This window comes from Acomys minous, assembly GCF_964271855.1.
Source record: "Acomys minous genome assembly, chromosome: 17".
NCBI lineage: Eukaryota > Metazoa > Chordata > Mammalia > Rodentia > Muridae > Acomys > Acomys minous.
The window spans coordinates 46,744,666-46,765,045 of NC_140500.1; the positions used below are offsets into that span (position 1 = coordinate 46,744,666).

The 20,380-nt window shown below is 46.1% G+C and overlaps 1 protein-coding gene across 4 annotated transcripts in view; it reads left to right on the forward strand.

Moving 5' to 3' along the window:
• FRMD4B (FERM domain containing 4B) overlaps nt 1-20,380 on the forward strand; it is a 311,527-nt gene that overhangs the window by 188,971 nt on the left and 102,176 nt on the right. For all 4 annotated transcript variants that reach the window (XM_084765731.1, XM_084765728.1, XM_084765729.1 and 1 more), the window contains 2 exons: nt 1,425-1,517; nt 17,537-17,621. In XM_084765731.1, the coding sequence (XP_084621857.1) occupies nt 1,425-1,517; nt 17,537-17,621 (178 nt within the window). The remainder of the gene's footprint in view (nt 1-1,424; nt 1,518-17,536; nt 17,622-20,380) is intronic.

A 20,380-nucleotide genomic window follows, 5' to 3' on the forward strand; every position in this document is an offset into this window, starting at 1 on the left:
GAAGACAGGAAGAAGGCATTGGGACCCCGAGAACTGGGATTTCAGATGGTTGGTTGTAAGCTACCGTGCAGGTGCCGAGAACCAAACCCCAGGTCCTCTGCAAGAGCGTCCAGTGTTTGCTTCTACCGAGCCGTCTCTCCAGCACCCTTTTCTATCTACTTACATTGAATGGCAGCTTGGAATTTCCTGAGTTTGTCTTTTAGTTATTTATTCAAGGACCAAAATAGGCTTGGAAAATGTTTTCTAGCTCACGGCAGATTTTGCTGGAATTCAACATGCCCTTCCCACCCCCAGAAGCCTGTTCTGAAGCTGGCATTAGTGTAGGCATATTCAAACAGGCTCAAGATGGAGGGCCAGTTAAACAGGCTTGGAAATCATATAAACAACCCACGGAGCCTCAAGCCAAAGAGGTCAAGGTCCTGAGAGAACTGTTTATACCTGTGAGCTGGTGAGGCTCGGAAGCAAATAAGTATTTAAACATCTGTAAGTCATGTGTCCACAGAAACAGCTCCAGAAGTGTGCCGACCTGTGCGTACATTGAAAACTCCCTGGAGTCTTTCTTCTTCTTGACTAAATATATGTCACATTTAACCTTTTATATAGATGTAAAGATTAATTTAGTGTTGCTCAGTGCCTTAACCTCCCAAAGCATTGTCCATTTCCTATTTATTCTCTCGATATCTTTCAAAATATCTATCTGCAATATATATATGGATTTCCATTGGTTAAAATATGGGCAGGCTGGGCATGATAGAGCAAACCTGGGCTGCAGAAATGCTCTGTTTCCATAAACAAAGGGCAGTATAGGTAATATATTGTATTGACTGTTATGCTTTTTATTAAAATGTTGAGTATTTATTTGTGTGTCAGTTTGCTTTATTTGAGATGAATAGTCTCACTGAATAGCCCTGGCTGCCCCAGACTTATTGTGTGAATCAAGCTAGCCTCAGACTAGAACAGACATCCACTTGCTTCTGCCCCAAGTGCTAGGATCAAAGGCATGCATCACCATGCCCAGGGAATCTTGCTCTTTTTCTATTTAAGATTTGTTATCTAGAAAATTGTTCCAAGCAACTTTGCAAGCAGTCACTCCAGCTTGTTTTGCATTGCATTTCTCTGTACAGATTTAAACAGTTATTTTTTTTAACAATATCCTCTAAATATTTGTGTTGTTTCCAGGCTTTTGGCTATCAAGGTGGGGTGATTTTTACATATGGGTTATTTTTGAAACGTGCAAGTTCCTCCTGACAAGCTTCTCCAGTTGGAAATGCCAGCTCAGAAGCAGACAGGTCCAGTAGGTTTGGCAGAAATTACTGTTGTATCTCTGCCTGGTGTGTGAGCATGACCATTTCCAGCAGCTTTGCCAGCACTGTGTGTTACTGAACTTTCCATGTCATCCTCTGCCTTTTGCTTTGTTCTCACAGGGGTCAAGAGAACTGGCTGCAGCTAGACCACAGGGTTCTGGAGCATGACTTGCCTAAGAAGCCTGGCCCAGCTATTCTGCACTTTGCTGTCAGGTATGAACGGGTACATCCAGCATTCCCTGCCTTTTCTTGTTTATTTTATTTTTGTTTTTCAAGATTTCTGGATATCAGAGATAGTGAATAAAAAGAGAAAAGACCCTATGAGAACATTAACATGTGAAAGAGATTTGTCTACTGTCTTGGTCTAGGTTACCATAGATACTATGTAGAATTGTTATCTACGTAGGATAAAGGAGAGAGACATCCTGCTTTAGTCCTCAAAAACTCTTAAACTAAATGTAAGGCTGAGAAACCTGAGAGACATATGTTAATGTTTAAGCCTCCAGGTCTTTTATTCAATAAGCTATTAGGATTCTTGAAATCTGAAATCTGGCAAACTCTTATTATTATACCTTAAGTTGGGATAATATGTGCTAGAGATGGGGAAACAATTGAGTTTTATACAATTCCATGTCTTAATTGAAATCAAAGATACAATGCAAAACAAATGCCCAGAGAAAGAACTATCCCAGCAGCTCCGAAATCCTGAATTGTTTCATGCTGAGAGGGACCAGGGTAACTCTCACAGCCCTCCCACGTTCTATGAGCTCTGTTTGGGAAAGTCCCTTAACAAGATGCTGAGAGCGATGAATTTTAGTAAATTAAGGATTCCTCAGAGCTGGCCCATGAGGAAAGTGTTTTAGCGTTAATCCTTACCGATCTGAGAGAAGCAGGCAGTTTAAAGACTAACCCTCCAGCCCTCCCCATAGCTTAAGATACAAAACATCACCAGTGGATCCCCTGTTCCTTCTCGGGTAGCCCTGCCCCATTTGAGACCGGATGGACAGCTCTACAACAACTTTGTATTGCTGGTAGATTTTTCACAAATCAGGTTTACTTTCATAAACCTAGTTTGGATGCCTCTGCCAGGAAAGGAGCTGGCTGTCAAGTCTGACTGTCTCAGTTTGATCCCTGCCACCCCATAGGTGAGAGAAGAAAACCAACTCCCACGCTTGTCCTCGGTCCTCCACACGTGCACCCACACATGTAAACACGCGTGCCCAGCATACAAAAGTATAAACACATTTTAAGCTAAGTCAACCCGAATAGTATAAGATCATGTGTGATTTTAATGATGAAGATGCATCTCACTTTATGCTCTGATGTTGGAAGCCCCACCCCATAGCCTTCCTCTAACCCTGGCTTTCACCTCCTTTTCCCCCTCCTCACTTCCTTCCCTCATCTTACTCCTCCTTCTCCTCCCCCTCCCTCCTTCTTTTCCTCCCCCTTCCTATAATGTTCAGGCAAAGTAAGTTATGGTGAAATTTTACAAATACCGCACTGTCTCTTTACTTCATCTACCCCGTGAAATTCAGAAGCATGAAAATACTATATCTTACCCCCATTTAGAATTGTGAATTTTTTTTTCTCCTGTTAGTTGATTATTGAAAGTTGTTGGGCCTTCCCCTGCACATAAAATATTCAGTCTGGGGTAGGGGAGAGGAGTCTTGTTCTTGTTAGTGTTTGTTTTCTCAAATCTTTTAGTTTTGTTTTTTGTTTTTGTTTGTTTGTTTGTTTTCTCAATTTTTGATTCTTGATTCTGGAGAGATGGTTCTGTAGTTCAAGAGCACTGCCTGCTCTTCCAGAAGACGTGAGTTTGATTCCTGTTACCCAAATGATGGCTTCAAACTATCTCTATCCCATGGGACGTTAACACCCTTTCCTGGCCTCCACAGACAGCAGGGACATCCATGATGCACAGACACATGTGCAAGCAAAACACACAAAATTAAATTTTTGATTCTGAGATCTGTATTGGACTTTTTTTCTTACCCTTAACCATATTTGTTGTTGTTTGTTTTTGGTTTTGTAATGGTACTGGGAATTAAATCCAGGGTCTTGTCCATGCTAGTTCTGTGTTCTGTCACTGAGATCCGCCTCATCCCTCAGAACTTTCTACTATTAATGCCGAAGAAGGAAGGCACATGAAGATGACTTGTTTAGACCTAAAACATAGCTGGAGAAGTGCCCGAGGATCCTAAAGAAAACCTGGAGTTTACTAAAAAGGTGTGATGTAAGGCTTGTGTGCCCAGAAATGGAGGAAAGTGTGTGTGGGGGGTAGGTATTGAGGGGACAGGTGAAAGAGGGCAACAGGCAGCAAGAAAGGAAAAAAGGCAAGGAGAAATCTGCCTGTTAGTAGTTAAGCCAGAGTCAGAACAGCCAGTAAAGCGGGAATGGCTTGGTGTACATGAGGCGCCTATAAGGAATGAATGCTCACTGTGAGCATTGCAAACTCTGAAAATACAGAATAGGAAATTTCTCTCCACCAGAATTCCCTTCACCTTTTAATTCAGTGTCCCACCTTATGGAAAACTGGGTGGGACATTTGTGGCTTACAGTTTGTATCTTACTCAAGATACAAATAAAATAAAATTAAAAATAAAATTAAAAAAAAATCTGTCCAACCTCCTGGAAGCACAGGGACTGCTCCTGGCTACATTAAAATCTGGGCACCGTCAACAGCCTTCTACATTAATCTTTGTGTGCACGCGTCATGTTTTTTGCTGTGTCATAGCTCAGCCAAAGCATTGTGCCTTTGGAGAATCTTAACAAGTGTCATTTATTTTGTGATCACAATTGTGTGCCTGTTCTTTGACAGCTGCTGTGGCCTCGCGTGCCTTCTGAAAATTCCAGAGAGCCAACCCTGCCCACCCCACTCCCGCCTCCTGACAGCCTTTCTCAAGGCCGTGCTATCTTTTCCGGCAGGTTCCTGGGATTCCACAGCAGCTGGTGGCTTGTTCAGTCCCTACTTAGCACATTATCTCAAAAGCTCTGTAACCACTCTCTGTTAACTTTCTCCTCTCTGCTAGCCTATTTGAAACCCTTATCTAGGTGTTAATGAGTCACTTACTTCATCCTCCCAACAAGACAGTGAGTGATGTCATCGGAGCCTTTATTATTCCAATTAGGCAGTTCCTCTGGTTAAAGCAATGATTATGCAGAAGCACACCAGATACAACTCTCTGAATCCTGAATGGACTTCACTGAGGTCACAGAGTGGAGGGTCACAGTCCAGGGACAGCTAGTGAATGGCTTTAGTCATACACTGTTATGTGCCTGAGGGTCTCACACCTCCAATTAAAGAACTCAGAATTGTCGGTGACATTTCTAGCTGAGGAAAGAATCTATTAGGTTCCTTGTGTTGACTAGAAAATGAAACCAGGGAACTCAAACTAGAATTTTTTTTTTTTAATTTACTAGAAAAGCCTAAGTATTATTATGAGGCTCACTTGTCCCGGCTCCAGTGAGGTCAAAACAGCTGAATCCCTGAGGCTTGCTGGCCAGCCTATCCTGCTTAGTGATCCCCAGATAGTCAGCAACTCTGAGTACAGGGGCAGGAAATATTACACACACACATGCACACGCACGTACACACACACACACACACACACACACACACACACACACACGCACACAGTGGACAGCCCCTGAGGAACAACATTTGCCTGCGATCTCTGGCTTTAAGATGTGCGCGTGCGCACACGCGCGCGCGCACACACACACACACACACACACACACACATACACACACACATACACACACAAAAAGCAAGCAAAGATATTATTTCGTTGTTTTGATCTTTGAACTCTATAAAGGCATCTGAAAGTTCAAAGGCCCCTAATGTGTGGCATACAGCAGATGATGTACTAAGAGAGCTCAGGGGCCCCTAATCCATGGGCATCAAGGTGATGTGCTGGGGTACAGAGCATAGGGGCCCATCATACAAGCCATCCAGATGATGAGTTAGCACAGTGAGAGAGGATGCCCACAGTGGCCACACATTGCCAGGATGTGTATCCCTGTTATTCTTAATGCAAACAATTGGAAATACCCAAATGCTGACCCCAGAGATAGGGTGAGCAAGCCCTGGCACCTTACAACATGCTATAAGGACGTGAGCACATATGCCATGTTTCCTTTCCCCCAGAGGTATAAGTGGGGCCCAGTGTAATCTCATTGGCAGATTTTCAAACTATATACTAGCTCTCGCCTTTAGGACCTAAGCCCCACCTCACCCTCAGTCCTGTCCCGGGTTCTACTACTGTATCTGGTACCATGGTAGAGGAGTCTGTTGCAGAGCCCCTCTCTCAGTCCTTACCCTGTGAATCACAGCTCCACTGGGTCCCTGTTCTCAGGGATGTCCGCGCCTGCCTTGTCTCCTGGGTGCCTGTGTGATAAGGCACATTTTGTCTCAACACATGGAGAATCAGCATGTGTTTATGACAGACTAACAGACCCCCAAGAAAAGTTCAGAAATATTTAAGAATGGGGAAACCACCTGGAAGGAACTTCAGTAAGCCTCAACTAAACCTTTCTCTTTTCCTTCTTTTTATTCATTGCTTACTGGGCCTTGCCCTGTTTCTGCTCAGAGGAGACAACGAAAGATGAGGAAGCCTCTGTGTCATCCTCCACTGAAAATAGACAGCCACTCCTTAGTCCATCTCAATGCTGTCCATAATTCCTGAGTCCCCGCCCTGGGTCATGCCTGTGCTGGTGCTGAGGTTGCAATGATAAGTGACAGTGACAGAGTCCTGCCCTCACCAGCTATTGGGAGAACATCGACACTAAAAATGTGAATGTGTAGGGCATTTGGATCCTGGAAAAAGAAAGTGGAGAGCAGGAAGTGTTGGCAAAGCCAGGGAGGGCTGCTGTGTTAATCAGAATGGTCCAAGACATCTTATCACAGAGGTTGTCATTGGCAAAGGCATGGAGATGAGTCAAGGAGGTGTCAGATCTTTGGAGAGGTTCGTCCCAGGCCAGGAGGCTAGTTAATAAGCAGGCTGGACAGTAGGAGCATGCGTGGTAGGGAGCTGTGTGTCTGGAGAGAACCCAGAGAGAGTGGAATAGAGAGTGGCTTGGAGTTCAGGGGCAACTGAGGCTTGGAGGGTTCAAGGATGTAATCAGACAGTGTCTATAACAGACTCACTGTGGCCGCTGTGTTGACTAGAATGGGGCAGGTTTGGGGGGGGGGGATTGTGCAGGTATGGGGTCCTCTGGGAGGAGGTAGGTAGGAGTTGCAAGGGTGCAGGAATGAAGTGAGAGAGCAAAAGGGACTATGCTGCATTCCATACACTCCTGTCACTTGGAGATGAGGAAGGAGATCTTCAGTGAGGTTTTGGGAAGATAAAAGAGGAAGCAGGGGTTGTAAAGTGACTTTACAAAACTACTGTATGCATATATGAAAATATCTCTCTCTCTCTCTCTCTCTCTCTCTCTCTCTCTCTCTCTCTCTCTCTCTTTAAAGTTGTAGAGTTGCTCTTTCCTGAAATGTAACTAGCCCCATAGTGGGCAACATGCTAAACATCTGACATGTGTTGTCACATTTACTCCTGAGCTGGGCATGGCAGTCCTACCAATGAGAAAGTAAATGAATCTCAGTTTTGTAATCTGACATAAGAGGCAGCTCGACACAGAATACTTCCTCATGGAGAAGGGAGGAACAGAATCAAAGGAGAAGCACATAGCATTTCCTTTATGATTTCAGCATTAGACATTTGAGCATAAACACACACACACACACACACACACACACACACACACACACACACACACACCCCATTTACAAAACTTCCGAGATAAATGTTAAATATGTGTACAAGGGCCACTGAGATTGCCCAGTGGGCAGAAGCTCTTGCTGCCAATCCTGAGTTCAATCCCAAGGACCCACATGGCCAGTGGGGCATGGGCTGTCACACATCCTGCTGACATGCGTGTGCATGTGCGCATACGCTAAATAAATAAATAGTGTCAAAAACTTAAAACAAAAAACTTGAGAGGATGTGCATACAACCCACTTGTGAATGGGCACACTATAATTTATGAATGTGAACCATCTCCGCGTGAGTGCAAACTTCCCCGGGCTTCTAGGGACTTCTCCTCCCAGGCTGAGGTTGTTATCTCACAGCTGTAAATTACCTTTGGCAAACACACGCCTCTTTGGTAATGGAGCCCAGATGTGAACATTTGAAAAGCTGATAGTGAGTGAGCTATTAAAACAGGAGTGCAGGCACTCGCCTGACCTCCCTGGAAAGGTTCCTAATCCCCTCAGGGGAGGGCATGGGGTGGGGGGAAAGTGCAGGCTGGTACCACCCTGATCTACCCACTGGGACGTTGGTACCTTTCACCAGCCTCATTCCCCTAAATAGCTCTTAGATGCAACACTCCTTTCTCCCGTGGCATTTTCTTCTTCCTTCTCTTTCCCCTCATATTTGCTCTGTCCCAGGTTGCACATGTCCTGTCTGTGCCACCCCAAAGCATTGCTGGGGGTGGGGTGGGGGGTGGGGACACTCAGCCACTCAGGGCTGAGCACTCCTCAGCTTAGAAGAGAATTCTGTTAGGAGATATGAGGGGAAACAGCTACCATCTTATTGGATTGTAGGGAACAAGGAGCCTTAGAAAGCCTACTGCATGCTGCGTGCCTTGTCGCTGGCCTCTCGCCTGCCGTGGGAACGTTAGGTAGGCCTCTGGAATGAGACGAGCTGGGACCAGCTGTGGTAGCCCACACATCCTCTAATATTGGAAGACCAAAAAAATATAAAAATAAAAAGAGTTCAAGGCCAGCCTAGGCTACATAGCAAGATCTTGTCCCAAAAATAAAAAGAACAAGGAATGAAATCTACTCTCCAAACAGTGAGAGCTTCGTAACTCTGCTAGATAAAAAAACAAACAAGCAAAAACAAAAGAAGAAAACCACTTTATTTCTATATTTGTATTTGTAGACTGCAGTGAGGAGAGATTTATTCTTTTTTAAAAGTTTATTAATTTATTCAGATTACAACTCAATCATTACCCCCTTGCTTGCATCCTCCCGTTCCTCTCTCCCTCCCTCCTGTTTTCACCCTATTCCCCTCCCCTAGGTTTATGACCGAGAGGGACCTCTTCCCCCACTATATGGTCATAGGCTATCAAGTTTCATCTTGGTAGCCTGCTTATTCCTTCTTTGAGTGCCACCAGGCCTCCCCACCAAGAGGAGGTGGTCAAATATGGGGCACCAGAGTTCATATCAGAGTGAGTCCCTGCTCTCCACGTAACCGTGGAGAATCTCCCGTCCATTGGCTAGATGAGGGTAGAGATTTTGCTTCAAGCAGATTCTAGATTAAAAAATAAAAAAGTCACAAGATAGACTATGCAACATGAAAGTACTTTTGTGAAATATTCGAGCACATTGAAAACCAGTTCCAGGGGCTGGAGAAATGGCTCAGCCGTTCAGAGCACTGGCTGTTCTTCCAAAGGACCCGGGTTCAATTCCCAGCCCCACATGGAAGCTCACAACTGTCTGGAACACCAGTTCCAGGGGATCTGGCACTCTCACACAGACATCCAATGCACATAAGGTAAAAACCAATAAATCTTTTCAAAAGAAAAAGGAGTTTCAGATGTTAGCAGAGGTTAAATTTCAGAGTAGGATAACGTTAGTGATGAATTATCGACGACGTGTCTTTATGTTCTTTCTGTAATGGGCAGGAGAAAAATCCCCTGAGTAAATCTTGTTTTTTAATTCAAGTGCAAAGAGTAATAAAAAGCAACTCTGCCTACCGTGGCTGTGACAGGGTTGCATGAGTTATGTTGCAGCCACTAAGCAGGTGAGTGACAAGGCCACGGGGTGAGGGAGATGTCTGAATAGCAGTAGCGGGGGAAACCATCTTTTTTAGAAAGAGGAATGTGCTTTAAAAACCCAAAGGAGTAACGGACTCTTCAAGCCCCTTTGGCCCCGAAGTCTGAAGTCACTCCCTTCTGGTTGCAGAACATCCGGGAGCCTGGGAGTAGCTCTGAGTCACGTTAATGTGAGTCCTGACTCTGTTAGTGCACAGACCAAGTCTGCATTTCCATTCGTGAGGTTATACCATCCTAATTCAAGCTCAAGGAAGACACAGAATCTCCTGAATTCATTCCCAGTCCAGACTCAAGGTTCTTACAGATTTACATTTTTGCTCCTTGATCAAATAGCAAGCTGTTTCTGCATACTGTGTCCAGAATTAGAACACCCCCCCTTTTCTCTCCCTCTCTCCCCCCCTTTCTCTGTGTATGTGTCTCTCTGTGTGTATGTGTATCCCAGACCAATGAAAAAAAGAAGTCTGAGGGTGCCATAAAAGAACAGAATTTGTATTGTGAAGGAGAAACAAAAAGGTAAAAAAGTTAGGGCCAGTGACATGGCTGAGCAAGCAAAGGCCCTCACCTTGAAAGCCTGGTGACCCGAGTTTAACCACCAGGACCCGTGTAAAAGTGGGAGGAAAGAACCAAGTCCACAGTTGTTTTTCTCTGACCGCCACATGCACACTGCGGTAGCTTGAGCACTGGCTCCTCACACAGACGCACACACAGGAGCAGTGGGGATAGCAAACTTTTCAAGGTAAATGTGTGCTCTTTTGTGCAGGGTCTTCCCAAGAGCTGGTATTTGGGATCAGATTATCTTCGGGCTGTAAGACACTGTGAGGCATACCTGGCCTCATCCACCACTGCCAACAGCCCCCCCTCCCACCCCACCCCACCACCTCACCACCCCCCACCATCCCCACCCAAGCCCTTGGTCATCAAACCCCACCCTCCACACCCTTCAGTCCCCCACCACAGACAGCACGCTTTCCCACCGTTCTTGTTCCCATCCCAGCCTTTTCACTTCTCAGCCAAGTAGCTTTTGGTACAGCACACCAGTTAAAAAACAACACGGGTACCGCTAATGCAGTGTGAGGCTCTGTTGGATTGTCACGTGTTAGCAGCGATGGGCACTTGCAATGCATGATAGGTATTGTAGGTATACATTGTAAACCACAGAGACTGTCTCCACGTGCTGAGTGGGTAAGACAGCTGTTTGGTGATATACAGCCCTTCACGGTGGAAGGTTTGAGACTGTCTGGCTTGGGTCTGACCCAGTCCCCTCTGCTCAGGGTGGAGGAGGCCTTAGCGTTTATCTTCATCAGTCACCATTCCCAGCTGCCCGCTCCTCACCAGACATGCCTCCCCTGCTCCCCTCCCCAGTTCCTTGCAAAACCTTAGCCTCTGTTTGCCACCACCGCCCCCCAGGAAGTTGACAGTGCTCTGCTTTGAAGAGAGGCGCACTTAACAAACAGTCCCTAGGGGTGCTCACTCCTGCGGCTAGCAGGTCACAGCCAGGTCCTCACACTCCTCCTCACACAAGGTCCCCAGCCCTTCTAGACTCAGAGTGTCCTTTGAGGAGGAGAGCAAGAGGACAAGGCCCCTGCAGGCTCAGTGGATGTCCTGTCTGGCTCCCCTAGCCTGTCTGGAAATGCAGGAAGGAGGAAGAGTAGGAAGCCCAGTTTTGGCCCCCGAGCACATGGGAGAAGTAAAGAATGCTTCTCTTGGGAATTCTCCAAGACTGCTCCCCTCACAGAGATGAACGGGAACAGAGTGAGCTCCCTCCCATACTGCCGCTCCCTAACAGTTGGGAGAAAGAGATATGCTCGGAGGAGACCGAGAGACGCACTGAAACTTTAGCTCAGCCTCCAGCGTGCGTGGTGATGGAGCCACTGTCCGCACTGAAGGGCCATTCCAAGCAATAAACAGGGATCGATCGTCCTGTTGAGGATATGGATGAGGACCTGATGGGGATCTTCTGAGTCACGTGGCAGCAGCGAGTCGTCTCTCTGTCTCTCTCTGTGTGTGTCTCTCTCTGGTGTGTATGTATATTCCTATGTGTAGGTGCCTGTGGGTAGGTGGATGCAGCTGTAGGTGCGTGCTAATGGAGGCAAGAGGCCAGCAGGCTGCTGAGCACACTGTCTCCCCCAGCCAGGAGTAAGCTCTTAAGGGTTCTCCACAGCAGCCAAGAGGAGCTAGATGGAGGTGTGTTTGATCTGATCCCACCACTTGCCAGTCATCAACTCAGTGCATCATTCTGAATACAAAATGATTGTGTGATTCTCACCCCCTTCACCTTTCTGGAAGAGTGTCACTCAAGCATAGCCAAGACCTTAGTGAAGGAAGAAAAGGTGCCCACTTGAGGAGACGATAAGTCACGGCTCATCAGGCAACCGCTTGCTTAGCGGTATTTTCCCATGAAGGACCGGCCTTAAGAGGCCAACGCGAAAGGGTAACAAATTCAGAAACAGCCTAGGCTACATAGTAAATTCAGGGGCAGCCTGGGCTACCGTAGCAACATACTAGTAATTGCTACCGTGCGTTCTATACCATATAGAATAGGCCACCCACTGCATCTGATCCGTATCAGATATCATGGAGATCTGAAAGGGAAGAGAGATCCCAAGAACCAGACTGATGGCCGGAAGTCTAGAGACAGACCTGTGTAGGCTTTGGGATACAAACAAATATCCACTCAGTCCCAGAGCATTGCTTTGACCCTTATGGATAAATGCCATGACATAAAAATGGCAGCTTCTCAAACCTCAGTAACTAGTCAAAGGAGACCCTACCCAAACAACTCTAGTGTGTGTGTGTGTGTGCATGTGTGTCTATGTATATATACATACATACATACATATACATATACGTACACACACATATGTGCATAAGGAGGTTAAAAGTCAGCTATTGTTCCTCAGGTGATGGCCATCTTGGTTTTTGAGACAGGGTGTCAGTGGCCTGGAGCTCACTGAGTAGGCAAGGCTGTCTGGCCAGCAAGCCCTAGAAATCCACCGGTCTGAGGTGAGTGCCACCACAGCCGACTTTTTTACATAGATCCCAAGGCTTGAACTCAGGACCTTCTGCCTTCAGGGCAAGCACTTTTACCAACTGAGCCATCTTTCCATTCCCTGTTCCCTTCCATAGGCTATATCTTGTTATCTCACTGGCAGGCTGTCTCCCCGCAGCTGTAGTCTGTCTTTGGCACAGCACTGAGATGCCATGCTCTAGAATTTCTTACGAGTGATGAGGTGAACTGTGAGAAAATGTTGAGCAGGCCAGGAAAAGTAAGGACAGGGGCTCCCCCAAGCAGTGTTTCTCCTCAAGAAATTGTCCTTTGTCAAGCTGTTTGTGGTTTGTCTCCAGAGAGACGCCTATTCCCAAAGCCTGGGCTGGTTCTGAAGGTGAACACTTAGTCTGGCCTTCAGATAGATAGGAGCATGGTAAAATTCCGCATGGTAAACTCACAGAAAAGAAACACCATCTTTTGTGAAAAACAGAGGGAAGCAATGGGTGTCCATTAATGAGTCTAAAAAGCCGTTATCCTTGAAGACCACCTGGGTTCTTCATACACCCCCTTACACCTGAAGTTGTCACAAAGATCTGCTTGACAGGATGGTGGATTCAGAGAGCTGGTAACCGAATGCCTGGGCAGAAAGCAGTAACTGGGGAGGATTGTCAGAGGCTAGTGAGAAAGAGGATAGGGACTTGTTCACCGGAAGTAGGATACAGTCAGGGGCCTGGGCATCAGGGCTGAGCCCCGTGTCTGCTCACAGCTGGGAGAGCTACAGATGGATCGGAGCTGGGCTACCAGCAACATGGATCCTTCAGTTCTCAAAGCCTGGCACGAGAACTGCTCAGGCTGATACGTCCTCTGCCTGGAATGGCCTTCCGACCACTGTCACCTGCTGACCTCATGCATTCTTTAAGACTCGGCTCAGTTGTCCCCTCTCCTGTGGCACTTAGGCGATGGATTTCATTTTGGCAGCATGCTCCCTCTTATTTATGAGCTGAGTTCACTGTATTCCTCTGGTAGGCTCCCATGACGCTGTGTCATAGCATATCTCGTTGAGATTGTCGCTGTAGGAAAGAATTGTATCATATTAGGAAGTCTGTGTGACTCAGTTTGAATCACGGCTCCACCACTTCCTAGCTCTGTGGCCGTGAGAGCGGAGTATTTACATCTCTGTTCCTCAGCCTTCTCCTCTGCAGTTTGGGGGGGTCAGTAGAAGAATACTGTATATGGCTTCTGGCACTTGATTTGGTTTCTTTGTTGCCAGCAAACAGGCTCCAGTTGCAGCTAACATGGAAAGAAGAATCATTACAGGAAAATGAATCTGACGAAGCCTCAGAGGAGACAGGGCTGCAGTAGAGATCTGGAGAGCAGGAGCCAGAGGACGGTGACATGCGTTAGGATGCTGCTGGCAGAACAAATAAGATCCAGGAATCTTTGTCTGTAGGTCATTCTACCGGTGTGAAGTTCCACAGGTCTAGCCTGGGTCACATGCCTACACATTGGAGTGTCCTCTCGGGGTAGTCCCCTGATCAGCCTCACCCATTCGTATCCAGCCAGCCACCTTCTGGCTTGTCACATGTGATTCCCACTTCAAATTGATGAAATATTATCCATTCAGACACAGAACTTAAGAAGCAAGTGCTGGAGAGAGAGGGAAAGACTAGATGAGAAGTAGATCTTAGCGTGAAGGAACAATTATGAGCTTGTGAGTGTGAAAATGCACAGCCCTTATGGCTTTTGTGCACGTCGATTCCATGGGAGGTGCTCACTGAAACAGTTCAGAGTGACACTGTCCCCGCATAACGGCAATCAGTGTGTTGTGTTATGGCTATGTGTGTTGCTTTTTCCTCTGTGGCGTATGCGGTCTTTGAAGGAAAGCCAGTCTATCTGCAGTGTCTCTGACCACGCATGGCCGAGCAGGTGGTCACGTGGTCTTTGATTCTACAGACAGACCTGAACATTTCTATTTGGCTCTGCACTTTCTGTAATTCTCTTCAACCTCAAAATGGATATAAAAACAATACGGGGAATTCTTGCACAGTGTCTGGCTCCTAGGGGGTTACTACTGTCAGTATCAATACTGTCATTATTGTCCCTAATTTCCCCCATCGTCTTTCTCAATGCCTGGTGCCAATCAGGTATTCAGTGTTTGATAAAGGAATAATTTCTAGTTATAAATAAATTCATGTACACCTATGGTTAGTTTGACTGACTGATGGTCTGTTGACAGTGAATGAACCATGTTCATTGTCGTACTCTCAACAACTTACAAAATGAACCTTCTGGACGGCATATATCTATTGAATACTGTGTGTGTGTGCGCGCGCGCACGTGCGCATGTGTCCGTGTTTTAAGTAAAGGGGGAAATAGAATCTTGAGATGGAAAACAGATGTGGGGTTCTATTGGTATGACTCTGGTCTATGAGATCCCTACTCTGGGAGAGCTTCTCCCTTCTAGACAGCTCCAACTTTATACATCAGTCCAAGACCTATCCCTTGCTAGCTGCTGCCCACAGATGCTGGCTTTGCTCTTTTGGAAGCATGGAGAAAACACATGTTCGTACATGTTAGTTAGTGTACGAATGATCACACTAGTCTTGTTTCTCAACGTGTCTATTAACATAACTAAGATGGCTACCATTACTGAGGGCTTGGCTTCCTGTACAAACATGGCTCAGCTTCTCAGAGAGGTGACCAGAAAGAGGATCTGGTTAACAGCAGTCTCAGCAGGGTCAAAGGAGCCCAAGTGAGATGTAGCCTCTTCTGCAAACCTCCATGGTAGGGAGAAGGTGGTAACAGGCCTGAGCTTGGGGCTGTGAAATGGAAGAATACAGGGGAACACTGAGCACACCCCAGCACACAGCAGGAGCCCAGTCAACAGCCAGCATCCTGATGCTGCCCCTTAGCCTCTTACTGGAAACCTTCTTGAGTTATTTTCATAGATAGAGTCAGTCAGACTATTTTTTTTAAAGGGAACGAGGTATAGGGGCACCAGCAGGCCTTTTTTCCCAGACTCCAGAGGCAGAGGCAGGCAGATCTCTGAGAGTTCAAGGCCAGACTAAGTCTATAGAGTGACCTTCCATGCCAACAACACAGTTTCAAAACAAACATTTTATTAAAAAAAAAAAAAAGGAAACCACCTGCTCAGTGAGATACAGGGAGACAAATCCATCCTAGCTACACAGCAGCGGCCAGCGCAGCCCTCCCCTCCTTGATCTCCACCATCACAATGACTCTGTGGCTCTCTGCTGTTTCCTCTTCCCTAACCCCTCCTGACTTCCTGTGGTTTCCCTTTCCTGCCCCTCTTAGCCTCCTCTGAGTCCTTCTTACCCTGGCTCTCTCCCTCTCTAAGGGACCATTTGTTATTAGCTTATCCATTTTCATCCACTGAAAAATCTCTCCCTTCTGGGCCACTTCACCAGCTTGGTGCTCATGGCTGTGACCAGGAGAAAACAAACTAAGACCATGAGGGAAACAGCAAGAATATCACGGATGTAGTCTTGGTGAAAGTCAAATGCCAAAGATTGTATATCTCACTGTCAAGGGAGGCTCTGTTTAATGACAGTGTTCGTATCTCCTCGATTTATTCTTCTGCTCAGCAGAATCCCGTGTCTGATCTTCAGATAGAGTTTGAATTCCATCACACTTTTTTAAGCCTCAGTGGTTAGAATGTCAGCCATACACAGGCATTGTACCATGTACCTCATCTGTTATATAATGTCTTACAATCACAGGAGAGCTGTCCAAGGGAAGTGCCAGCACTCCACCTTCTATTTTGGATAGCTCACGTCACTTTATTCTTGCTGTATGGCAGCAGTTCTCAATTTGTGGGCCACGATCATAACAGTAGCAAAGTTGAAGTTATGAAGTAGCAATGAACATAATTTTATGGTTCGGGGTCAGCACAGATGAGGAACTGTGTTACAGGGTCGCAGCATTAGGGAGGCTGAGAACCACTACCATGCAGGAATTCAGTGAGGACAGGGGAGAGATTTTCTTAGCAATGCTAAGATTTTTTTTTAACAGTTTACACTTAGTATCTGATTCCAGCTCTCCAAAATTATACGTACAATCACAACACCTAGCTTGATAGAGACATAAGCTGAGTAACTTACCCGAGACCTCATACCCAATAAACAGCAGCGACACTCTAGATTTTTCTTACCCAGAAGCCTGTGTTCCCATAACTCCTCACTTCCTTCTCTGCCTTCATACTTCTCAAAACCCAAGTCTCCCCAGGCGTCATTAATCTCACTTAGCAGTGAGCTAAGCCCCGTTTAAGTACAAATGTCCCAGATTTATTCTCCTTCTGGAGCCTCCCCTGACAAGTCAACGCACAGAGGTGGCATTTTCCAAACGATCCTAACATTTCTGTGATGAATTCTTTCACTGCCTTTGCAGCTGTGTTAGTGGCTCACATACTTCATTAACAATAAAGGAAAACAGAAGCAAACACCCAAGTCCCACCGTGACTTTGCAGGCACTCAGCCCTCTACCGTCGCCTTCTTTTGTTTGGATTCTCACTGGCTTGAGAGCAAGTTCTTTTTGAGGACCCAAGCTCTGTGAGTTCTGTCTCTCCTGTATTATTTAACACGAAGGTTCTAGAACTCAGGAAATGCTGGGACTTGGGTTTGACAGTACCCAGCTCAGAGCACTGGTTCTCTCTGAAAAGCCTTCAGCACTAGGTGATGATGGAAACAGAAGTTGACACTCTTCAGCTCCCCTTCCTTCCCACCTCAAAGCCTTCAGAGCTCCCCTGCTAAAAAAGGAACTTAGACTCTGGAGGCTTGCAATCTGTACAGGGAAAGTCTTTGAAAGGGCACACAGGACCCAAGCACAGAGACCCCTCATTTGCATGAGAAAAGACCAAGATTAGCAGCTACCCGGAGCTTGGCTTCCAGCCAAAGGAAACCCTAGCTCCTCCTCAAAGAAAGGAAAGGAACTGGGCCTAGCCGTAAGTCTCTGTGAGATGTGGTAAGGTGGGCCTGGAGGCCCCCACCGCACCCCAACTCTGAGACCCACTAGGCCAGAAGCATGCCTTGAGGTTCAGGTCTGTCCTGTTTGCCCAGCTTATCACCGATGCCTCTGGCTCTGGGCTCTTCGCTGTGCTGAAGATGTCTGAGGTGTCCTAAGCTCCCAGCACACTGGGACAGCGACTGAGCCACGCACACAGGGTTTGCAGGTGGCCCTGTGCTGAGTGGCCCTTTATTTAATTAACTCACATTCCACACACAGAAATGTTCTGCAGGCTGGTTCCTCGGTAGATGTGTGTGCGAACACTGAAGGGGTTGGCAAACAGAAACAAAAGCAGACCTGTGGGCTGCTTCCTTATTTCCTTTGAGGAAATAGAGTCATGCCAAAAAGAAGGAAGTTAAGGAAACAAGCTCCTGTGCTGTCTTTCAGGTTCTACATCGAGAGCATATCCTTTCTGAAGGATAAGAACACGGTGGAGCTGTTCTTCCTGAACGCAAAGGCCTGTGTACACAAGGTAAGGGGCACTTGCTTGTACGTTTGGGGAATGGCTTGCCTGCCTTTTCACATCCAAACGAAGAAGACAGTCTCTCTCCTTGAAATTTGCTCTCCCCAGACCCTCTCCCCACCCTAGCCCTCCCCAGACCCTCTCCTCATCCCAGCCCTCCCCAGACCCTCTTCAGAAGCTGAACAGCTAGCTGGATGATCGGCATTTCCACTCAGCCACTGCCTCAAAGGTGGTTGAGGCTCCACGCGGAAATGACTGAGAGAGACAAAGATGGACCCAGGGAGACTGGGGGAACGCTCTTCATTTTAATATTTACCATCATTCAAAACGCAATCCCAGTTTCTGTTCAGCCTGCTAGTTGCTAATGCCTTCCCACCTTAGCTCCAAAGAAACAGACAGAGCTGGCAGTTCAAGCTTGACCTCAGCTTGATTGGTCAGCTCTCTTTAGACATGGACCAGTGGGGTTGTTTTCATCCGTTTTATTTCTACCCATCAAGGACAGGTTGTCTTTATGAAATTCAGTAAAGATGCACTCCAGGGAAGAAAGGATCCCGGTTGAGGTGTTACAGCCAAGTTGAAATGCCTGCCCAGAGATTGATGGTGTGGGTGTGGGCCTGGGCGGTTGGTAGATTGCATTTTGAGGCAGAGTCTTGCTGTGCAGCCCAGGTACGTGTGCACTTGCGCGCACGCTCCCCCCCCCCCCATATATATATTGCGTGTGTGTTAAGGAGCAGGGTTGCACAAGCACAGCACACAGCACAGAAGGCAACTTCCGGTAGAGTCCATTCTCTCTTTTTTTCACCTGAGTAACAGGGATAGAACTCAGGGTCCTCAGACTCGGCGTCGAGTCCTTTTATATCCTGAGTCAGCTTCTCCGACCTCCAAATTCTGTCTCTTACCTGAGGTATTATTTAGTTACCCACTCTGATTACTGACAGGACTGGGTCTAAGTCTGTTACCTTCCTTTTCTTTTTTGAACTTTTTTTTCTGACTTCTTTTGAATTCACAAGTGTGTGTGTGTGTGTGTGTGTGTGTGTGTGTGTGTGTGTGATGTATCTGTACATGTGTGACAACACATGCTTGCCATAGCGCCGTGTGTTGAAGTCAGAGCTAATCCTCACCTTCCACCTTGTTTGAGACACTGTTCACCATACTCTGCCTGGCCGTTCAGTCTCTGTGCAAGTACCCACTCTATCTGCCATCTCATCTGAGTACTGAAATCTCACACACACACACACACACACACACACACACACACACACACCCCTGGGCCTGGCTTCCCATGAGTTCTGGGGATTAGTGCTTGCATGGCAAGGGACTTCCCATCTACCCAGCCTTTTATTGACTTATAATTTTATTTTACTTCCTTTGTCAGATTGACTCTTTGTTTTGCTGTTTTCGTGATTGTTTTAGAGTTTACAGTATACATCTTCAGTGTACCACATCTGTCCCAGAGTGATGATCCAGCATCTCACACACCGTCTAGGACCCTTCTGCTCCTCAGTGTGGGTGGCTCCCATCATGTCTCACGTGGCTGGGCTGCAGATGCTAGAGACATCATGTATCAGTGCGGGCCCCCGGCTCTGTTTGTCTTCATGCTTTTCTGTCTGGCTCCATCTTTCTTCTACTAGAGAGATACTGGGCAGCATTCCCCACAGCGTGAGAATCAGCTGGGCACGTAGCTTTGCTTCTCTCTGAAAGCACAGGTGTTTGTATTCAGTGTTTGAATGGCCATTCATAAGATATAAAATTGTATGTTGGCAAATTTTTCATTTCTGTAAAGATTCATAGTAGTCTTGCTTATGTTGTTGCTGATAAATCGTCTACAGTCACATCAGATCTTGTGATTCAGTGCGTGACATGTCTTTTTTTTTTTTTTCTTCCCCTAGCTGCTTTTCCAAGTTTCCACTTTAGACAATTTGATGATCTTGATATAGCTTTCTTGGTGTTCCTTGTGACTTAAGTGTCTTAGGTTTTTATGCTTATTACTTATATTAAATTTAGAAAGGATGTGTATATGGGGTGCGGGGCAAGGTATTTGTGTATGTTTAGGTGTTGGTGGGTCATATATGTCTCGGTGCAAGTGAATGTATGTGTGTGTGCATGCAGAGATCAGAGGACAACCTTGGTTGGTCCTCAGGAGCCATCCGCTTTGTATTTTGAGACACAGTTTCTCACTAGAACCTAGAACTCGCCAATCTGGCCGAGTTGGGTGACAAATAACCCCTTTGTGACCTCCTTTTTTAATGTGACTCCAGACATCTATGTAGAATAGGTATGGAAATTATTGATAACAAATCAGATACAGATTTACTTTTAAATGAGTTTTTGGTAGACACATTTTTTTTTTTACCACTTTTTAAAGATTAAAGTGAATTTTTATACTATTGAGATGGGTGCATTAGTTTATTTTTACATACAGAATTCAATCGTGGCCGAGTATCTGACCCATTGGATGAAGGAAAATGTTTAACATTTTCCATAGTTGGTAGACATTCTGATTTTATAATTGTCAGTGCTAAGAACTCTTTTCCATACAGCTATAGAATTCAAATGGCAGAATTGTGTTCAGGGCCATTTGAGAAATTGTTGAAAATTCCGGCCTTATCCCAGATGAAAACCCACTAACCTACTTTCTAGGAAACTCAAGCCATCAACGTAAACAGCGGTTTTTTAAAAATCAAGTGTTGTAACACAACACAGTCCAAACACGCACCAGTTTGATGCTTACAAGCTGAGGGATCATGGTAGGAAGACATTAGAAGTCT